Source organism: Balaenoptera physalus (assembly GCF_965194825.1).
Source record: "Balaenoptera physalus genome assembly, chromosome: 15".
Classification (NCBI taxonomy): domain Eukaryota; kingdom Metazoa; phylum Chordata; class Mammalia; order Artiodactyla; family Balaenopteridae; genus Balaenoptera; species Balaenoptera physalus.
In genome coordinates, this window is record NC_138894.1 from 89853557 (window position 1) to 89869889 (window position 16333).

A 16333-nucleotide genomic window follows, 5' to 3' on the forward strand; every position below is an offset into this window, starting at 1 on the left:
TTCAGTTCTAAAGTTCTGGTGTTCTAGAAGGGCTTAGGAAAGAGACCAATGGAAGGTTTTGAAACATGCTAAACATACTTCTTTTCCCTTCCTGACACTGCTCTATGAGAATGACATTCTTGAAGGACGGGGGAAGCGTGATATCATGAGGAGGCATCTGACAGTGACAAAGGAGTCCTTGAGGTTATTAGTGTGGCACTGAAACAGCCTTTAACAACAAGATGAAAGAGTGCTTTAGCAAGAAGAATGACAGCTGCAAAATGCTGAACTGCAGGCAAGTTCTTGATCAGTTGTCCTTGGGACTATACACACAGACAGTAGCACAGCACAGGGGCACGCAGTGCATGTGGGATGCCTACTTATGCTGCAGTGCAGAGTTTCACACAGATTCACCCACTTCACCTTCACAGAGATTCTGCAATGTAGATAATATTTTTCAAATGCAGAAATGGGTTGAGAGAGGGTTAAAAAATAACTTGCCCAAGGTCACACAGCTAGTACGTGAAGGCGTCTGGCCCAACGCATGTCTCTCAGGTCCCAAAAGGAGCCCACCGTCCACCCAGCGCGTGTTTCCCTGCGTGGAACTGAACTGAGAAACGTGAGCGCGGCTACCGGGCCTACCCTCGCGGTCCTGCGCTGGCGCAGGGGCGCCCTTCGCGGGGCGTGTCCGCCCGTTCCGGAGGTTCCCAGAGAGGAGGCGGCGCTGGCTCACGGGGCAGCTCGCCCAGTCTCCGGGCAGGGAGAGGGAGGGAGTGCGGCCGCGGGAGCGGGATGGAGACCAGCAGCCCGCGGCCCCCGGGGCCCAGCCCCGGCCCCGCGCCGGGCCTGGACGCCCGGCTGGGCGTGGACACGCGCCTCTGGGCCAAGGTGCTCTTCAGCGCGCTCTACTCGCTCATCTTCGCGCTGGGCACGGCGGGCAATGCGCTGTCCGTGCACGTGGTGCTGAAGGCGCGGGCCGGGCCCCCCGGGCGCCTGCGCTGCCACGTGCTCAGCCTGGCGCTCTCCGCCCTGCTGCTGCTGCTGGTCGGCGTGCCCATGGAGCTCTACAACTTTGTGTGGTTCCACTACCCCTGGGTCTTCGGCGACCTGGGCTGCCGCGCCTACTATTTCGTGCGCGAGCTGTGCGCCTACGCCATGGTGCTCAGCGTGGCCAGCCTGAGCGCCGAGCGCTGCCTGGCCGTCTGCCAGCCGCTGCGCGCCCGAAGCCTGTTGACGCCGCGCAGGACCCGCCGCCTGCTGTCCCTCGTCTGGGCCGCCTCGCTCGGCCTGGCCCTGCCCATGGCAATCGTCATGGGGCAGAAGCACGAGCTGGAGACGGCCGGCGGGCAGCCGGAGCCCGCCTCGCGCGTGTGCACCGTGCTGGTTAGCCGTACCACGCTGCAGGTCTTCATCCAGGTAAGCGGGAGGGGCGACCCTACAGCCTGTGTTTTCATCTCTCATACTGGAGACCAGTCAGAAAGTTGGGTCTCATTGCCCCATTTTACAAAGGACTTGTGGAGAGACTTGGCTAAAGTGAAACACTAAGAGAAGTCCAAACAAGAATGAAATGTTGCCATTTGCAGCAACATGGATGGACCTAGAGATTATCACACTAAATTAAGTCAGAGAAAGACAAATATTATATGGTATCGCTTATATGTGGAATCTAAAACATAATACAAATGAATATATATGCAAAACAGAAACAAGACTCCCAGACATAGAAAACAAATTTATGGTTACCAAAGGGGAAAGGGAGGGGAGAGGGATAAATTAGGAGTATGCAATTAACAGATAAAAACTACTATATATAAAATAGCGAGGCAACAAGGATTTGCTGTATAGCACAGGGAGCTATATTCAACATCTTGTAATAACCTATATGGAAAATAAAAAAATATATGTATGTATGTATAACTGAATCACTTTGCTGTATACCTCAAACTAACAAACACAGTATTGTAAATCAACTATACCTCAATTAAAAAATATAATAAAGAAAGAGAAGTCCAGATCTGAATTCAAAATTAACTCTGAAGTCTTCCCACTCTTGCAGGAGTGGTGAGCAAATGTGACGGGGTATAAGAATTACCCTGAGAGCAGGTAAAAATATAGATTTCAGGACCCACCCTAGGCTTCTGCTTTTTTATTATCACCAAAACTAGTCATCTTTAGCCCCATGACAAGAACATGAAAGAACAACTAGTTTATTGGGACGTTGTGCAGATATAAAAAGAGGCCTGAACATTCAACATTAATGAAGGGTTTCAAAAGAAATACACATATCCACTGCAGCCTTACTGAGAATATGGAAAAATGTGAAGTTAAACCCAATAAGAAAACATTCCACTTGCTTTCAAAGTGGCTTACTATGGTCCCTATAAGGAGAATAACTCAAAGCTGGCTAGGCAGGATCCCTAATTTTTAGAAAATCCACTTCCTATATCAGACATTTTTGTAAGTTGTCCAATTCCTTACCCCAGTCTGGACCTGATGATAAAGGAGACCAAAACAACAAACACCAAAACCCACCAACAGTAACCATACTAATGGAACTGGTCCTGCAGGGAATCAAGGCAGCCGTCAGAATAAGGGAGCCCACTGACAACAGTGGGCGTGGCTCCTCCTAGCGCTGCATCAGGCGGACTAACTGTGACCTCAGACCTCAGCGGTCTGCCCACATGCTGCCTGCGCCAGCCCTGGCCCAAGCACCTCCCGGCCACAGGGCAGCACGGGACACTCATCTACCTCCCAGCAGCCCAGCTGCCTCCGGATTGTGAGCTGCAGGGAATCAGTCAGCAGAACAGTCAGTGCACTACTGCTCCTGCCCGAGGCCTGACCGCCCGGCTCCCGCTGCACACTGCTGTGGCCCCGCCAATGGACTAACAGCCCCAGGCTCAAAAGACCTGGTTGTCAAGTTCCACCACGCAGTTCACAGACTGGGGCAGTGGCTTCCAGGCTGTACTTATGTTGGAGTTAGGCCTGAGAGAGGAAAAAGTGTCAAGCAACGTTTGTGCTGCAGATATGCTACTTTCAACGTTTACTTTACTGGTACGGACCAACCAATGCGATGAAAGCCATGAAGTGTTCGCGGGCCAAGCTTTTGACATTATATGTAGTGAATTCTTTTAGTGTACCAGTGTTGTTTGACAAATGGTATATGTCAAAAATGTTTCACGTGAGATGTACAGTCTGTGTTAACACAACGAAATAACCAGACTCAAATTATTTCGGCCCACCTTTCCTTTTAGTGTCTTATCAGTGCGTGGATTCATTAGCCACATGAATCAATGCTTTTTGACCAAGGAAACTGCTCAGAGTTTTTGAAAGTAGAAAAAGCTGCAAGGGCATACCTTGTTTTACTGCTCTTAGCTTTACTGTGTTTTTTTACAAATTGAAGGTTTGTGGCAACCCTGAGTTGAGCAAGTCTTATCAGCACCATTCTTCCAGCAGCGTTTGCTCATTTCATGTCTGTGTCATATTTTGGTAATTCTCGCAATATTTCAAATAAAGATTACGACAGCAATAAAGATTATGACACACTGAAGGCTCAGGTGATGGTTAGCAATTTTTAGCAACAGAGTGTTTTTACATTAATGTATGTACATTGGTTTTTTTAGACATAATGCTATTCCACACTTAATAGACTACAGTATAGGGTAAACATAACTTTCATATGCACTAGGAAACAAAAAAAAATTCGTGTGACTTGAATTTATTGCAATATTCACTTTATTGCAGTGGTCTGGAACCAAACCCACAATATCTCCAGGTATGCCGTGATAGTTCTTCTAGAAAGATCTCAAAGGTCCCAAAGATTAATTACTAACTTATGAATATATGTTTTACCTTCAATTTCTGTCTTGACTGGTACTAAAGTTACAGCTTGATAGTAAGTATATTGTCAATAAAAACCTGTTTGGTTCCACAACAAACTTAAAATGATCGTCATGTACAGTGTTTTATTTTTCTCTAGGTGTTGCTGACTTGTGAGCGTGCATTAAGATGAAAAAAGCCTGAATGATAACTCCTTACAAAGGTGCAGCACCCAATTGAGACATTTTGTGATGAATTTTTTTTTTTGTCCTGGCCGCACACTTGCGGGATCTTAGTTCCCTGATCGGGATGGAACCCACGTCCCCTGCGGTGGAAGCGCAGAGTCCTAACCGCTGGACTGCCAGGGAAGTCCCCATTTTTTTTGCACTGATTTTAAAGTGCTATTAAAATGTTTCATTTTTTTTCAATGTTTGCAAAGGGAAAGAACTGAGGAGGAGAAGACCCTATAACACATGTATTTTGAATTTGAAAAATTAAACATTTAAAACACAAGGTATATAAACTTGTTTTTCATAAATCAAAAAACATCAAATAATAACACAAGACCTATAATGTAAAACAGCTGCTCCCTCCCTGCTCCTCCATGCTCTGATTTCTAGTCTCTCATCTGGAGGCACCATCCACTCTTACGTAACTCCCGCTACCTTTTGCCTACATTTTCCAAAGAATACGCCTGCTTTATCTGTCAGCCTTAAACTTATCCACTGACTTCTACCTGTAGAAAATGAATACATCATTCTTTTACATTCCCATCCCTGCCCTCCACACCCCACATTCACACACACTTCCTCTCACCATCCTTTCAGTATAATTATGTCATGGTATTTGGTTAGATTCATGGTCAATATTTATTTTATTGTGACTACGTAAAATTCTTCACTGATGAACCAGGTTGTATATTTTTGGGTTTTGTCCTTTCCAATATTACAATATTATCTCCAGTATTTGTTTTCCTTGCAGTTAATGATGAATAGCCTTTTTTCCCTCTCATTTGCTTAGTTTCCTATCTATTTCTAACTCATTTTTCCTTCTCTACCAGAAGTATAAATACCATTTCAATATGTTCAGACCCATGAGGTAATCTACCAGCTTCATCTTGTATTCTTCAGTCATCCCTGGAGCCCTATCTTCTGCTCCAGTCTCACTGGGTGCACAGCTGGCACCTTGCCAATGCCACCCCATCTCTCTGCTCCTCTGTGGGACACTGATTTGGGGATCCCAGGTCTCCCTCTGTATTTGTTCATAACCTTATTTTGATGGAACATATGCTCTTGTAACCTCCTGCAACCTGAGAGAAAGTTCGTAGAAGGTAAAAAAATTTTTAAGAATTTGCATGTCTGAAAATGTTTCGTTTTATCCTTGCGTTTCTCATAATATGGCTGGGCAGAAAGTTATAAGATGGAAATCATTTTCCTCACACATTGTGAAGCATCACTATTATTTTCTAGCTTCTTCCACTGTTGCTTTGAGTGAGTCTAATGCCATTCTGGTTCCCCATCCTTTGTATGTGCCGTTTTAGCCCTTTGGAAGCTTTCAAGACTTTCTCTTTGTCTCCAGGTGCTAAAATTCATAAGAACATGCCTTGACGTGGATTTATTTTCATTCATTGTTCTGAATAGCCAAGCGCTTTTCAGTCTAGAAGCTCATATTCCTCCATTTTGGGAAATCTTTCTTAAACGTGGTTTTGGTTGTGTGTTTTTTTGTTCTTGTTATAATTTCCTCCCCTCTGTTTTCTCTATTCTCTTTCTTTCTAGAATGGCTATTACTTAGATGGTGAGCATCCTAAACGTCCCAAATTTTCTTATCTTTTCTCTTCTATTTTCATTGCTCTCTCCTTACTTTCTGAGAATTTTCTCGACTTCCTCTTGTAAACCTGCTGTCACCACGCCCCTGCCACACACCCCCTCTCCTGCTGCTACAGATTCCTGGGCCCTTGGGCCCGGCCTGATGACCAGCGAGTATCACTGAGCCTTGGTGATACCTCCATAACCTTTGGAATTACTTTTTCCAGGTGAATGTGCTGGTGTCCTTTGTGCTCCCCTTGGCATTAACTGCTTTCCTCAGCGGGGTCACCGTGAGCCACCTGGAGGCCCTGTGCTCCCAGAGGCCATCCCCTTCTGCCCCCGGCAGCTCTGCTCCCAGCCACCTGAAGCTAATGAGCGAGGAGAGGAGCACACCGGCCCTGGGAGGCCAGGCCGCCCTGGTGAGACACAAGGACCCCGGCCGGACCCGTGGCCTCCGGCGCAGCATCCAAGTTCTCAGTTAAGTGCCCGGTAACACCGCCCAGAGAGGCAGGGCCAGATCCAGGGCTGCCTCCACCAATACCTGGCCACGTGACCTTGAGCAAGTTACTGCCTCCCTCTAGCCCTCATTTTTCTCTTTGCCCCAGGGAGTTATATAATCACCAATAGGCTTCTGTAAGGTGCAGCAGTAGAATTAAAGGAAAGAATGGGAATTGTGCACGTGAACCCCCCGTCTGCTCCAGGGAGTGGCGCACAGAGACAAGCAGATGCCTGGCTGCTTTTCAGGGCGTCTGGCCATACAGACGGACGCGAGGAGCAAATGTAGTTAAGGACCCACAGACCAGCAACAGTGGACTCAGACCAGCTGGGTCTCCAAATCCAGCTCTCCACTAACTCTCTACTGTTCCTAATGTGACATCGATCAGTGTGTTTGCTTTTCTAAGTATCTGGGCAAACTTGGCTTTGTAAGGGCAACTTTAAAGGCACCGGAAAACAGAGGTCTTTCCAAGCCCCTGCTGTGATCCAGGAACTCACGACGGTCTGGGAGGATGGAGTAAGGGAGAGGGTCTCCTCTGTCATCAATGCCACGGTCTTGTGGGCAGGACCAAAATATAAGAGGCAAGTGCAATGTGCTGTGACAAGTAACAAGGGCAGCACATGAAGGGCCTGGATTTCCTTCCATAGACAACGGGCCGTCATGGAAAGAGCTGGTGTCCAGAATTGCTCTTGAGATATATGTGCTCAGCAGTCTTAGAGGACAGGCTATCCAAGTTTGAGAAGTTTGCTTCTCAAACTTCTGTGTGCACAAGAATGATGTGAACAGTTGTAAGACGCAGACCACTGGCCCCCAACCCAGAGACTCTGATTCAGCCGGTCTGGGATGTGCCTGAGATTTTACGTTTCTAACAAGTTCCCAGCTGAGGTGGACACTGCTGGTCCAGGGGCCACAGTGGAGTAGAGAGAGAATGGGTTTGCCACTCAGGGCAGGAGTAGGAGAAAGGAAGGGAAGAGGGAGAAGGCTGGGGACAATGGGGCCACTTAGGAGACTGCTGTCATAGTCCGGTGGAGGGACGACACGGGCCCCTTAGGGTGGGCACAGGGGAAGTGAGGAGGAAGGAATGGAGAGGGAGATGCTAGGGAGAAGCTGTTTAATAGATTGGATCTTGGGGGTAATGGAAAAAGAAGAAGACTCTGTGGCTTATGACGTGAGTGCCAGATGGACGGTCGTGCCATCCACCAATCAGAAAAAGGGATAGAAGAGGGAGGGGCCTTATAAGGCGGAAGGACATTTGAGTTCTGTTGTCTACGCAGTCAGACAACCAAGTGGGAATATCTAGCCCTGAGTTGGGAGTATTTTCTGGTGGCTAGGAGCTTATAGATATTGTAGCAGTTTCTAGAAGCATGTCAGTGGACAGGTCAGGATTAAAGTGGACACTCAGAGGACAGGGTAACACCAGGTTTGGGGACAGAGCCAGGTAAGGGTGTGTCAGATAACCTCAAAGTCCCCTTCCAACCCCTAGACTCCAGGAGCAAGTTCAAGGGAAATGCTCTCGTCACCTTGGGCAGCTTCCTCCCCAGAGATGGCGTAACCGCTGTGTGTTTCCTGTCTGTCTGTCTCTCCCCGGTCCCGCAGGAGCCACCCTGGCTGTGTATGTCGTCTGCTGGGTGCCGTACCATGCCCGCAGGCTCATGTACTGCTACGTCCCTGACAACGGGTGGACCGAGTGAGTGAGGGGAGGGGCCCCGGCACACAGGGAGGGGCCGCCGGGCGGGGCCGGGGCTGCCTCTGCTCTCCGGAGGGACCCCCAGTTGCTGGGTTCCCCAGAACTCTGGCCTCCTTTCTATCTGGTCCTGCCCGGTCTGTTATCCCAAAGGCTCCCAGCTCAGGGTGGGGAACAGAGCATGATCCAGAAACCTCTCTGAACTGGTCAGGCCACGTGAGTGGTAGTCAGGGTTATGGGCATCCTGACTTCAGGACGGAGAGCGGCCTACAGGTAGGGAGCGGGGGAAAGGCCATGTTCGTACAAGGAGAGAGGGAAGAAGCCTCAGAGCTGTGATTCCATGAGCTAACAGAGGCCCCTTAGAGACCAGACCATGCACACCCTTTTTACGACACGACTGGAGAAAAGCGAAGCAGAGAATCCCGTATCTTCCTTTTGGAAATCACTATGCCTCGATCATAAGGGAAAGTCAAACATCTGAGAGGAGAGAGATCCCACGTGGCCTCCAAGGAGATAGCTGTGTCAACAGATGGCTCCTTCTCGAGAGCTGCTAGTGTCCCCCCCCGACCCCCACGTGCACACACATGCACACACGCAGCCGCTCCCACGGCGACAAGGGGCACAGCTTCTCAGAAGGACTTTCTCCTCTTAGTGAAGCCGCATCTCCTTGACCGCACCCAGCAGCACGAGGCTCCCAGTGTCTCAGCGGGCTGGCCAGTGGCCCCCGTCCACCAGCAGGTGTGCCCTTCACTGTGCAGGTGACCGGGCCGGGCGGCCAGGAACAGGGACTCAAAGGCTGGGCGGAGGTCAGCCAAGGGCAGCTGGTGTGATGGAACGTCTCTTGCATTCACACTGAGCTTCCCGATAGCAGGAAGCAGGCCTTCCTCACCCAGCCGTGTGGAAGGGGAGACACTCCCAGCAGGAAGGGGAGGATGCCACGGGCAGGCGGCAGGCCCCCTAACCTGCCTTCCGGGTTTCTCTTCCAGCAAGCTCTACGATTTCTATCACTACTTCTACCTGGTGACAAACACGCTTTTCTGCGTCAGCTCGGCGGTGACCCCTGTGCTGTACAATGCTGTGTCCTCCTCCTTCAGAAAACTCTTCCTGGAAGCCCTCAGCTCCCTGTGTCGAGAGCACCAGCCCATGCAGCCATTCCCCCCGGGGGCCCCGGAGCCCCGCCCTAGTGGACACAGCCTCCGGCTCTGGGGCTCCCCCAGGAACCCTGGCCTGGATGAAATCGAAGAATGAGCAGAGTAACACTGGCTGCACCGCCATCTAGCATTCAGATGAGCAATTCCATCACTAATAACTCAAGCCCTGCCGTCAGGCGGACCTGCAGGGACCCCCAGCTCTGCCACTTACCAGCTGCGTACCTGCAGGCAAGTCACTTACACCTCTCAGCCTCAGTCTCCTCATCTGTATGATGGAAATGAACAGTACCCATCTTTCCTGTTGTCTGAAGATTAAACGCTTAGCACAGTGCCTGGTGCATAATAAAGAAAATATTTTTGCTGGCATTATTTTTGTTGCTATTGTTATTACTATTATTATTATTGTTATTGCTGTTTTTCTGCTCTCCTGAATTTCCGCAAATGACAAATCAACAGTGCCCAGAGCTGACTGCCTTGTTAGATCACATAAGTTGTAGTAAAATCGTCCAGTCGCTCCAAGTAAGGGAGCAGCCATTCACCCCAGCAGGAGCGTTCTGTGGGCTCTAGAGAGCCTGGAGTCACCAGCTGCCCTCTCTGGCCTTGGGCCTGTGTGTCTGCCTGACGTGAGGCAGCTGGTGCAGCCGTGGGACGACGGCAGGGCTGCCTGCTCTGGAGAACAGCCCCACAGACGTGCTCTGGCCAGCAGTGTTCGGAAAGGTTGCATTTCCATTCTTTTTGTCAGAGCAGGCTCCCTCCATTTCCCCGCAGGCCTCAGCCCCTCTCCTGCCTGCACAGGGTCAAGTCCTGCTTGACGCGGCCAGCCTTGCCCCTGAAGGCTTGTGAGGCCTGAGCCCAGAGAGAAAGGGTGGTTTTCCTGTCTGTTGCCATTGAAGCCACAGATCTGCAAAGGGGCAGGAAGAGAAAAGTGAAGCGCAGAGCAGAAGGGCCAAGAAAAGGTTTCTGGGGCTTCGCTGGTGGCGCAGTGGTTAAGAATCCACCCGCCAATGCAGGGGACACGGGTTCGAGCCCTGGTCTGGGAAGATCCCACATGCCGTGGAGCAGCTAAGCCCGTGCGCCACAACTACTGAGCCTGCGCTCTAGAGCCCGCGAGACACAACTACTGAAGCCCGCAAGCCACAACTACTGAAGCCCACGCGCCTAGAGCCCGTGCTCCGCAACAAGAGAAGCCACCGCCATGAGAAGCCCGCGCACCGCAATGAAGAGCAGCCCCCACTCACCACAACTAGAGAAAAGTCCGCGCCGCAGCAACGAAGACCCAATGCGGCCAAAAATAAATAAATAAATAAAATTTAAAAAGATAAAAAGGTTCTTTCTGATTAACTGTGCTGACGTTTCCCTGAACTCCGCCCATCACTCACCCTGGTCCCCAGTCCTGGAACCAGCACCTGTGCACACACATCACGGGCAAACGTCACACAGATACATCCCACACACATCACGCACACACACACACACGCACACATATCACGCCACACACCTCACACACACTACATGCACACACGCCTGGGCGAGTACCCTGTTGGAGGTGAGAAGCTAGAGCAGGCAAAGGAAGACAGGAAAGGTGGCCAGGAGGAAGGCCCAGCCCGGGCACATGGCCTGGGGTGCTGTGCGGTGGCCACTGCATGACCGGGAGGTGACCGTCCCGGCCCCCAGCCCCCAAGCCCTTGAGAAAAGGCCGGAGGCGATGACAACATACTTCAGAGAGAGCCTACACAGAGCCCACCACCCTCCTCGTCAGGGAGAGGAAGGGCCACCTGGAAAGAAGGAGCCACACCGTGCTGGTCTTGGGAACCTCTCGTCAGGCGGCTCCGAGGGTCGGGCACGAGATCGCCTGGTGGATGGAAGAGGACGGACTCCAGACCGACACGTGGAGGGTGGGCACCCCCTCTCTGCCCCGTGTGCCTGGGCTCCACCGCATTGGCTGAGGATCACTGTGGGCTGATCTTAAAGGCCCATCTCTGGAGCTCCTTAGTGAAGGCGGGGGAGGGCACCCTCCTTCATTCTAGCGAAAGCTCACAGAGCACCGTGAAGTAGGAAAGAGCAAGAAGCGGCTCAAAATACAAACTTTGGTGCAGCTCCATCAGGGGGTACAGAAGCAATTGAATCAGCAGGGTCCAGTCGGCCCAGGACTCGGGCCCCGGCCTGGGGCAGACCTGGTTTGGGGCCTGGCCTCATCACTTGGATGAGCCCACCCTGGGCAGAGGAATTTCCCTGAGCCTGTTTTTTCATCTATAAAACTGGTGGAGCAAAAGCCCTTAAATCCAGTTTTTAAAAATAATTTAGATCAGCAAAAACTGACTTGGATTTGAAGCAATGTACAGCCCTTAGTTATCCTTCTTCATAGAAGTATATGTACATTTTGCTGCAGAAACGTGACTGTGTTTGATTATGGGATGCTCCAAGTTCCTGCGTGTCAGCTCGGGCTGCCATCACCAAACAACACAGACTGGGGGGCTTAAACAACAGACGTTTATTTTCTCCCAGCTTTGGAGGCTGCAAAGATCAAGGTGCTGACAAGTTTATATTTCATTCTGAGGCTTCTCCTGGCTAGGGGGCAGCGGCCATCTCGCTGTGTGTCCACATGACCTTTGTGCATGTGTCGGGGGAGAGAGAGAGCTCTCAGGCGTCTCTTCTTACAAGGATATTAATCCTGCTGGATCAGGGCCCCATCTTTATGACCTCATTATGATGAACTTACTTCATCAGTAATTAACCTGAATTACTTCCTTAGAGGCCCCATGTCCAGATACAGCCACAGTGGGGGTTATGCCTTCAACATATGAATTTTGAGGGATGCCAACATTAAGTCCATAACACCCTGTTAGGGTTGCTGTGGTCAGCGGTATATGAACCATGTTACTTTTCAAAAAGTCAAATACTCTGAATCGCAAAATATTGATACATCTGATCCCAAGGGTTTCAGATAAGAGATTATGCATATATAGTACCTAATAATCAATTCGTAATGATGAAATGAGAAAGAATGAAAAGCTCCAATCACAGTGCCTGGCATACAGTAAATGCCCAATAAATACTAGTTGTCACTATTGTCATTGTCATCACTCTAGACCTCAAACTGGGTAAAACCTGGTAACTGGGTAAACCCTTACAGGAGGCCCTGTGAATAGCAAAGAACAGCAGGACCAAAATTTAAAGAAAAACATATTGAGAAAACAATTTAAGAAAACATGAACGATACATAAGGAGTTACTTTACATGTTATCCAAAGATCTCATGCAAATCATTAAGGAAAGCACCAAGACCTCAAAGGCCAAGAAACACACCAGAGGAAATACGTTCAGCCTCAAAAGTTCCTAAAGAAACAACGATCTAAACAATAGTGATGCAACATTTTATGGCGAATACATTAATTTCAAAATGTCAATGACAAGAGCCCATATTGCCACCAGAAACCAGGTGTGACCGATGTGCTCAGACAGTGGAGGGAGAGAAAATCAGAGTGCCCTCCTAGAAAGGAAACAGACAAGAAACTTTGGAAGCTAGAGAAATGTTCAAAAACTTAGAGCCTATGTTTCACCTGCTGGAATTTTCCTTTAAGGCAGTTTGCCAAGGAAGAAAAGCCCCTCTGTGGGCACACAGGTGTGTTGCCATGCTCTTCATGGGGCATTTACCAGCAGGCTCTGGACCAAGCAGGTTAATCACTCATGATGCCTGCCCCTTACATCCTGCCTGGAAACACTGTTATTACTTTTGTTATTTTACATGTGGGGAAATGGAAGCAAAGAGAGGTTAAGACAAGTCTTGCCCCATTACTTGGAAACTCAGACTCAGGAGCCAGGTACGCCCCGCTGCATCACACTACTTCCCAAGAGTCTGATGACAAAAGATGATAAGAAACTAAAGGCTCAGCCTTAAGGAATCGAATGATTCATGATCATCTATTCAAACAAATCCTATGTGTTAGGCCACCATAAACAAATAATGAGACGTACTTAGCAGTATAAACATATTGTGGTTTTACTATTAACTAAACAGGGAAACAGAATGCAAAATTATAGTATGCACAAGTCATTCCGATTCAGAGAAAAGGTCTAGAATGAGGCGTTTAGAAGATGCTGAGTTTGCTATGGAGGCATGAGTGACCTAAGAATAAGGGTGGTTTCTGCCACCTTCATCCCAGGATCTGAGTTTAGTGCCTGGCACGCAGCAGACACTCAGAAATGTCTGGTAGAAAAAGGACTATGAAACTTTTTTTTTTTTTTCCTTATTTGTTGGCATAATGTTGTTTGTATAATATCTAAATAACAAATTTCAAATAGAAATCAAATTCCCCTTGCTGGGGCCCCAGGTAGAAGCACTGGGCATTGACTAAAGCACCTGCAGTCCAGGCTCAGACAGGCCTGGAGGTGGATCCTGCCTCTGTCACTTACCAGCAAATTCCTTCACCTGCTTGGGCCTCCTGCCCACATCTGTGAAACAGACACGATAACAACTATCCTCTGGATGTGAAGAATTAAATGACATCAAACATGAAAAAATGCTTGGAAAAGTGTGTATGTAGCACTTAAAGAGCTCAATGGGTAGTAGCCGTTATTAATATAAAGGGAAGCTCTTGGCTCCTGAATGCAGCCTATCTTTACAATTCTGTATTTTTTAAATTTATTTATTTAATTTATTTATTTTTGGCTGCGTTGGGTCTTCGTTGCTGCACGCGGGCTTTCTCTAGTTGCGGTGAGGAGGGGCTACTCTTCGTTGCAGTGCGCGGGCTTCTCACTGCGGTGGCTTCTCTTGTTGTGGAGCGTGGGCTCTAGGTGCGTGGGCTTCAGTAGTTGCAGCACGGAGGCTCAGTAGTTGTGGCTCGTGGGCTCTAGAGCACAGGCTCAGTAGTTGTGGCGCATGGGCTTAGTTGTTCCGCGTCATGTGGGATCTTCCCGGACGAGGGATTGAACCCGTGTCCCCTGCATTGGCGGGCGGATTCTTAACCACTGCGCCCCCAACCAGGGAAGTCCTACAATTCTGTGTTTTAAAAAAATAAGCTGTATCTATTTGTGTGGTTGTTTGGTCTACTTGTTTGCCTGCTTGGCCAAGATCAAGAGACCCCAAAAGTGTTCCTTTCCTAAGTCTTAGTCTTACAGCCACGACAACCTCATACCAGGATCCTAGGAAGCCTTTGCCAAACTTTGCCAAACTTTGAAAGATGAAGTATGCATTGCCCACCTGTGTTGATTTCCTAGGGCTTGCATGTAACAAAGTGCCACAAGGTAGTGGGCTTAAAACAACAGAAATGTATCCTCTCACAGTTCTGGAAGCTACAAGCTCAATATCAAGGTGTCAGCCGGCTATGCCCTCCTAAGGCTCTAGTGAAGAATCCTTCCTTGTCTCCCAGCTTCTGTTGGTTCCCAGCAATCCCTGGAATTCTTTAGTTTGTAGATTGATCACTCCAGTCTCTGTCTCCAGGGCCCCATGGTGTTCTCCCTCTGTTTCTCTTTATTGTCTTCTTATAAAGACACCAGTCACACTGGATTAGGGCCCCACTTCACTCCAATATGACCTCATCTCAACTAATTACATCACAACAACCCTATTTCCAATTAAACTCACATTCTGAACGACTGGGGGTTACAACTTCAGTATATCTTTTTGGGGGACACAATTCAACTCACAACACCACCCAAAGCCCACCCTTCTTGGTAGGGTGGATTGCCACCCCTAGGAAACACCCTTTCATAGAGCAAAAGATCCTAAGAGAGAAAAATTGGTGCTCGCCTGAGTTCTAGAAGAAAGGCAAAAGGAAACTGGGACAGTCTATTCGGTGAATGACAAATGCAGTCTTAGAATTTCTGTTTCTTCTCTAGACCTGAAGGGCTTGAAAACTCTGCACTGGCCTTCCCAACTGGTTTGCTAATTAAAATGCTAATTCCTTCTGAGCTGGAAGTCTGCCTAAGCAAGTAGACTGAAAAAGAAACAGCAGCCGTAGACACTGGACTTGCCCTTGGTTCATGGTTTTCCCCTAAAGAAGAGCTGTCTGCAGAATCTGAAGCCAGACGTGGGAGGTTTCATGCAAACTTCTTTATTGAAAGTGGTTTCTAAACCTTAATGCTGGGATTGCCTAGACTCTGGATGGCACATAATGTGGTGCATTTGGTACATGCTTGAATCCAGCACCACATTCAACAGGCAACCCAGTGAGAAAATTCTGGATCAGTATTTTTTATTGCACACAGAATCTTAGGAGCCAACAGTGCCTTCTAATATACAGCATTTGGGGGAAGTAAATAACTCAAGATAGCACACAGCTGTGATGTTAGTGAAACCATCCTTACACCTGCAGGCATGAATCTAGATTTGTTCTGTCACTTGAGAGGTGTGTGATCTCAGACAAGTCACTTAGCCTCTCTGAGCCCTAGTTTCTTACTCTGTAAAATGATACCAATGATATCGACTTCAAGTGTGATTGTGACGACTAAATGAAATAATGGACAATTAGCCATCTAGTAAAATGCCTAACCATAGTAGATGCTCAAGAAAGTTTGCTACTCACTGTTGCTGATTTCACAGCTAACATAGTCTCCAGGGAGCTGGATGACTTGGCAAAGGAGCCAAGGCATGAACCCAAGTCTCCCGATTTCAGATTCCGTGCCCTCTGCCACATCCTGCGTCAAGAACTCAGACATCCATATAAATGTTGCTCTTGTAGCATGATTTCTCCTCCTTTACTGCAAGAGTCGTAAATTGCTGAAAGTTTTCAGGAAAAAAGGAATCAGTTTTTTGGTGTGTACTTATTATTCTTATCTGGTTTTGGGGTGACTGTTATATCTGGCCTTTCATAAGTACAGGATTCCATATTTCCCAATGTTCTGGGAGAGTTTTTACTTTATGGCGGTAAAATACACATACAATTGGCTGTTAGTGACATTTAGCACATTCACTGTTATGCAACCCTCACTGCTATCTAGCTCCAGTCCATTTTCTGGAATTTTTATTACACAAGAATTCTCTCCTCTTTGAAGGTTAATTACTTTAGACCAAACATATTACTGTGTCAACCAACTCTCATTTCTGTGGGTCTTCTTTGTCTGCTTCTGCGACAGACATACTAGTCTCCATTTATGATTACACAGTTTACCCACCTTCTCGTGTTTCTCACAGTTCTTTATATTTCATAGCAATGTTGGCATGTCTACAACATGTCGGGACAGTCTCACCCCTCTGGGTAGAACTTTGAATTTTAACTTAAAATATCTCGTTGCCTATTCTTTTTTTTAAACCTGGCTTAATAAAAGACAGGTAGTTTGTTTGTTTTTTTTAAATTATTTATTTATTTATTTATTTATTTTTGGCTGTGTTGGGTCTTGGTTTCTGTGCGAGGGTTTTCTCCAGTTGTGGCAAGCGGGGGCCACTCTTCATCGCGGTGCACGGG

General features: G+C 48.2%; 2 protein-coding genes across 2 annotated transcripts in view; both read left to right on the top strand.

The window, feature by feature from the left end:
* The window catches only part of LOC309643282 (uncharacterized protein), a 437652-nt gene that overhangs the window by 260744 nt on the left and 160575 nt on the right, over positions 1–16333 (top strand). The gene's annotated exons all lie outside the window — the stretch shown is intronic.
* On the top strand, positions 756–9300 carry NTSR2 (neurotensin receptor 2). Its single transcript, XM_082425901.1, is given in 5 exon segments — positions 756–1395; positions 5828–6077; positions 7693–7783; positions 8767–8941; positions 8943–9300. Coding segments are annotated over 5 exon segments (1257 nt in total). The 5' UTR covers positions 756–771; the 3' UTR covers positions 9060–9300.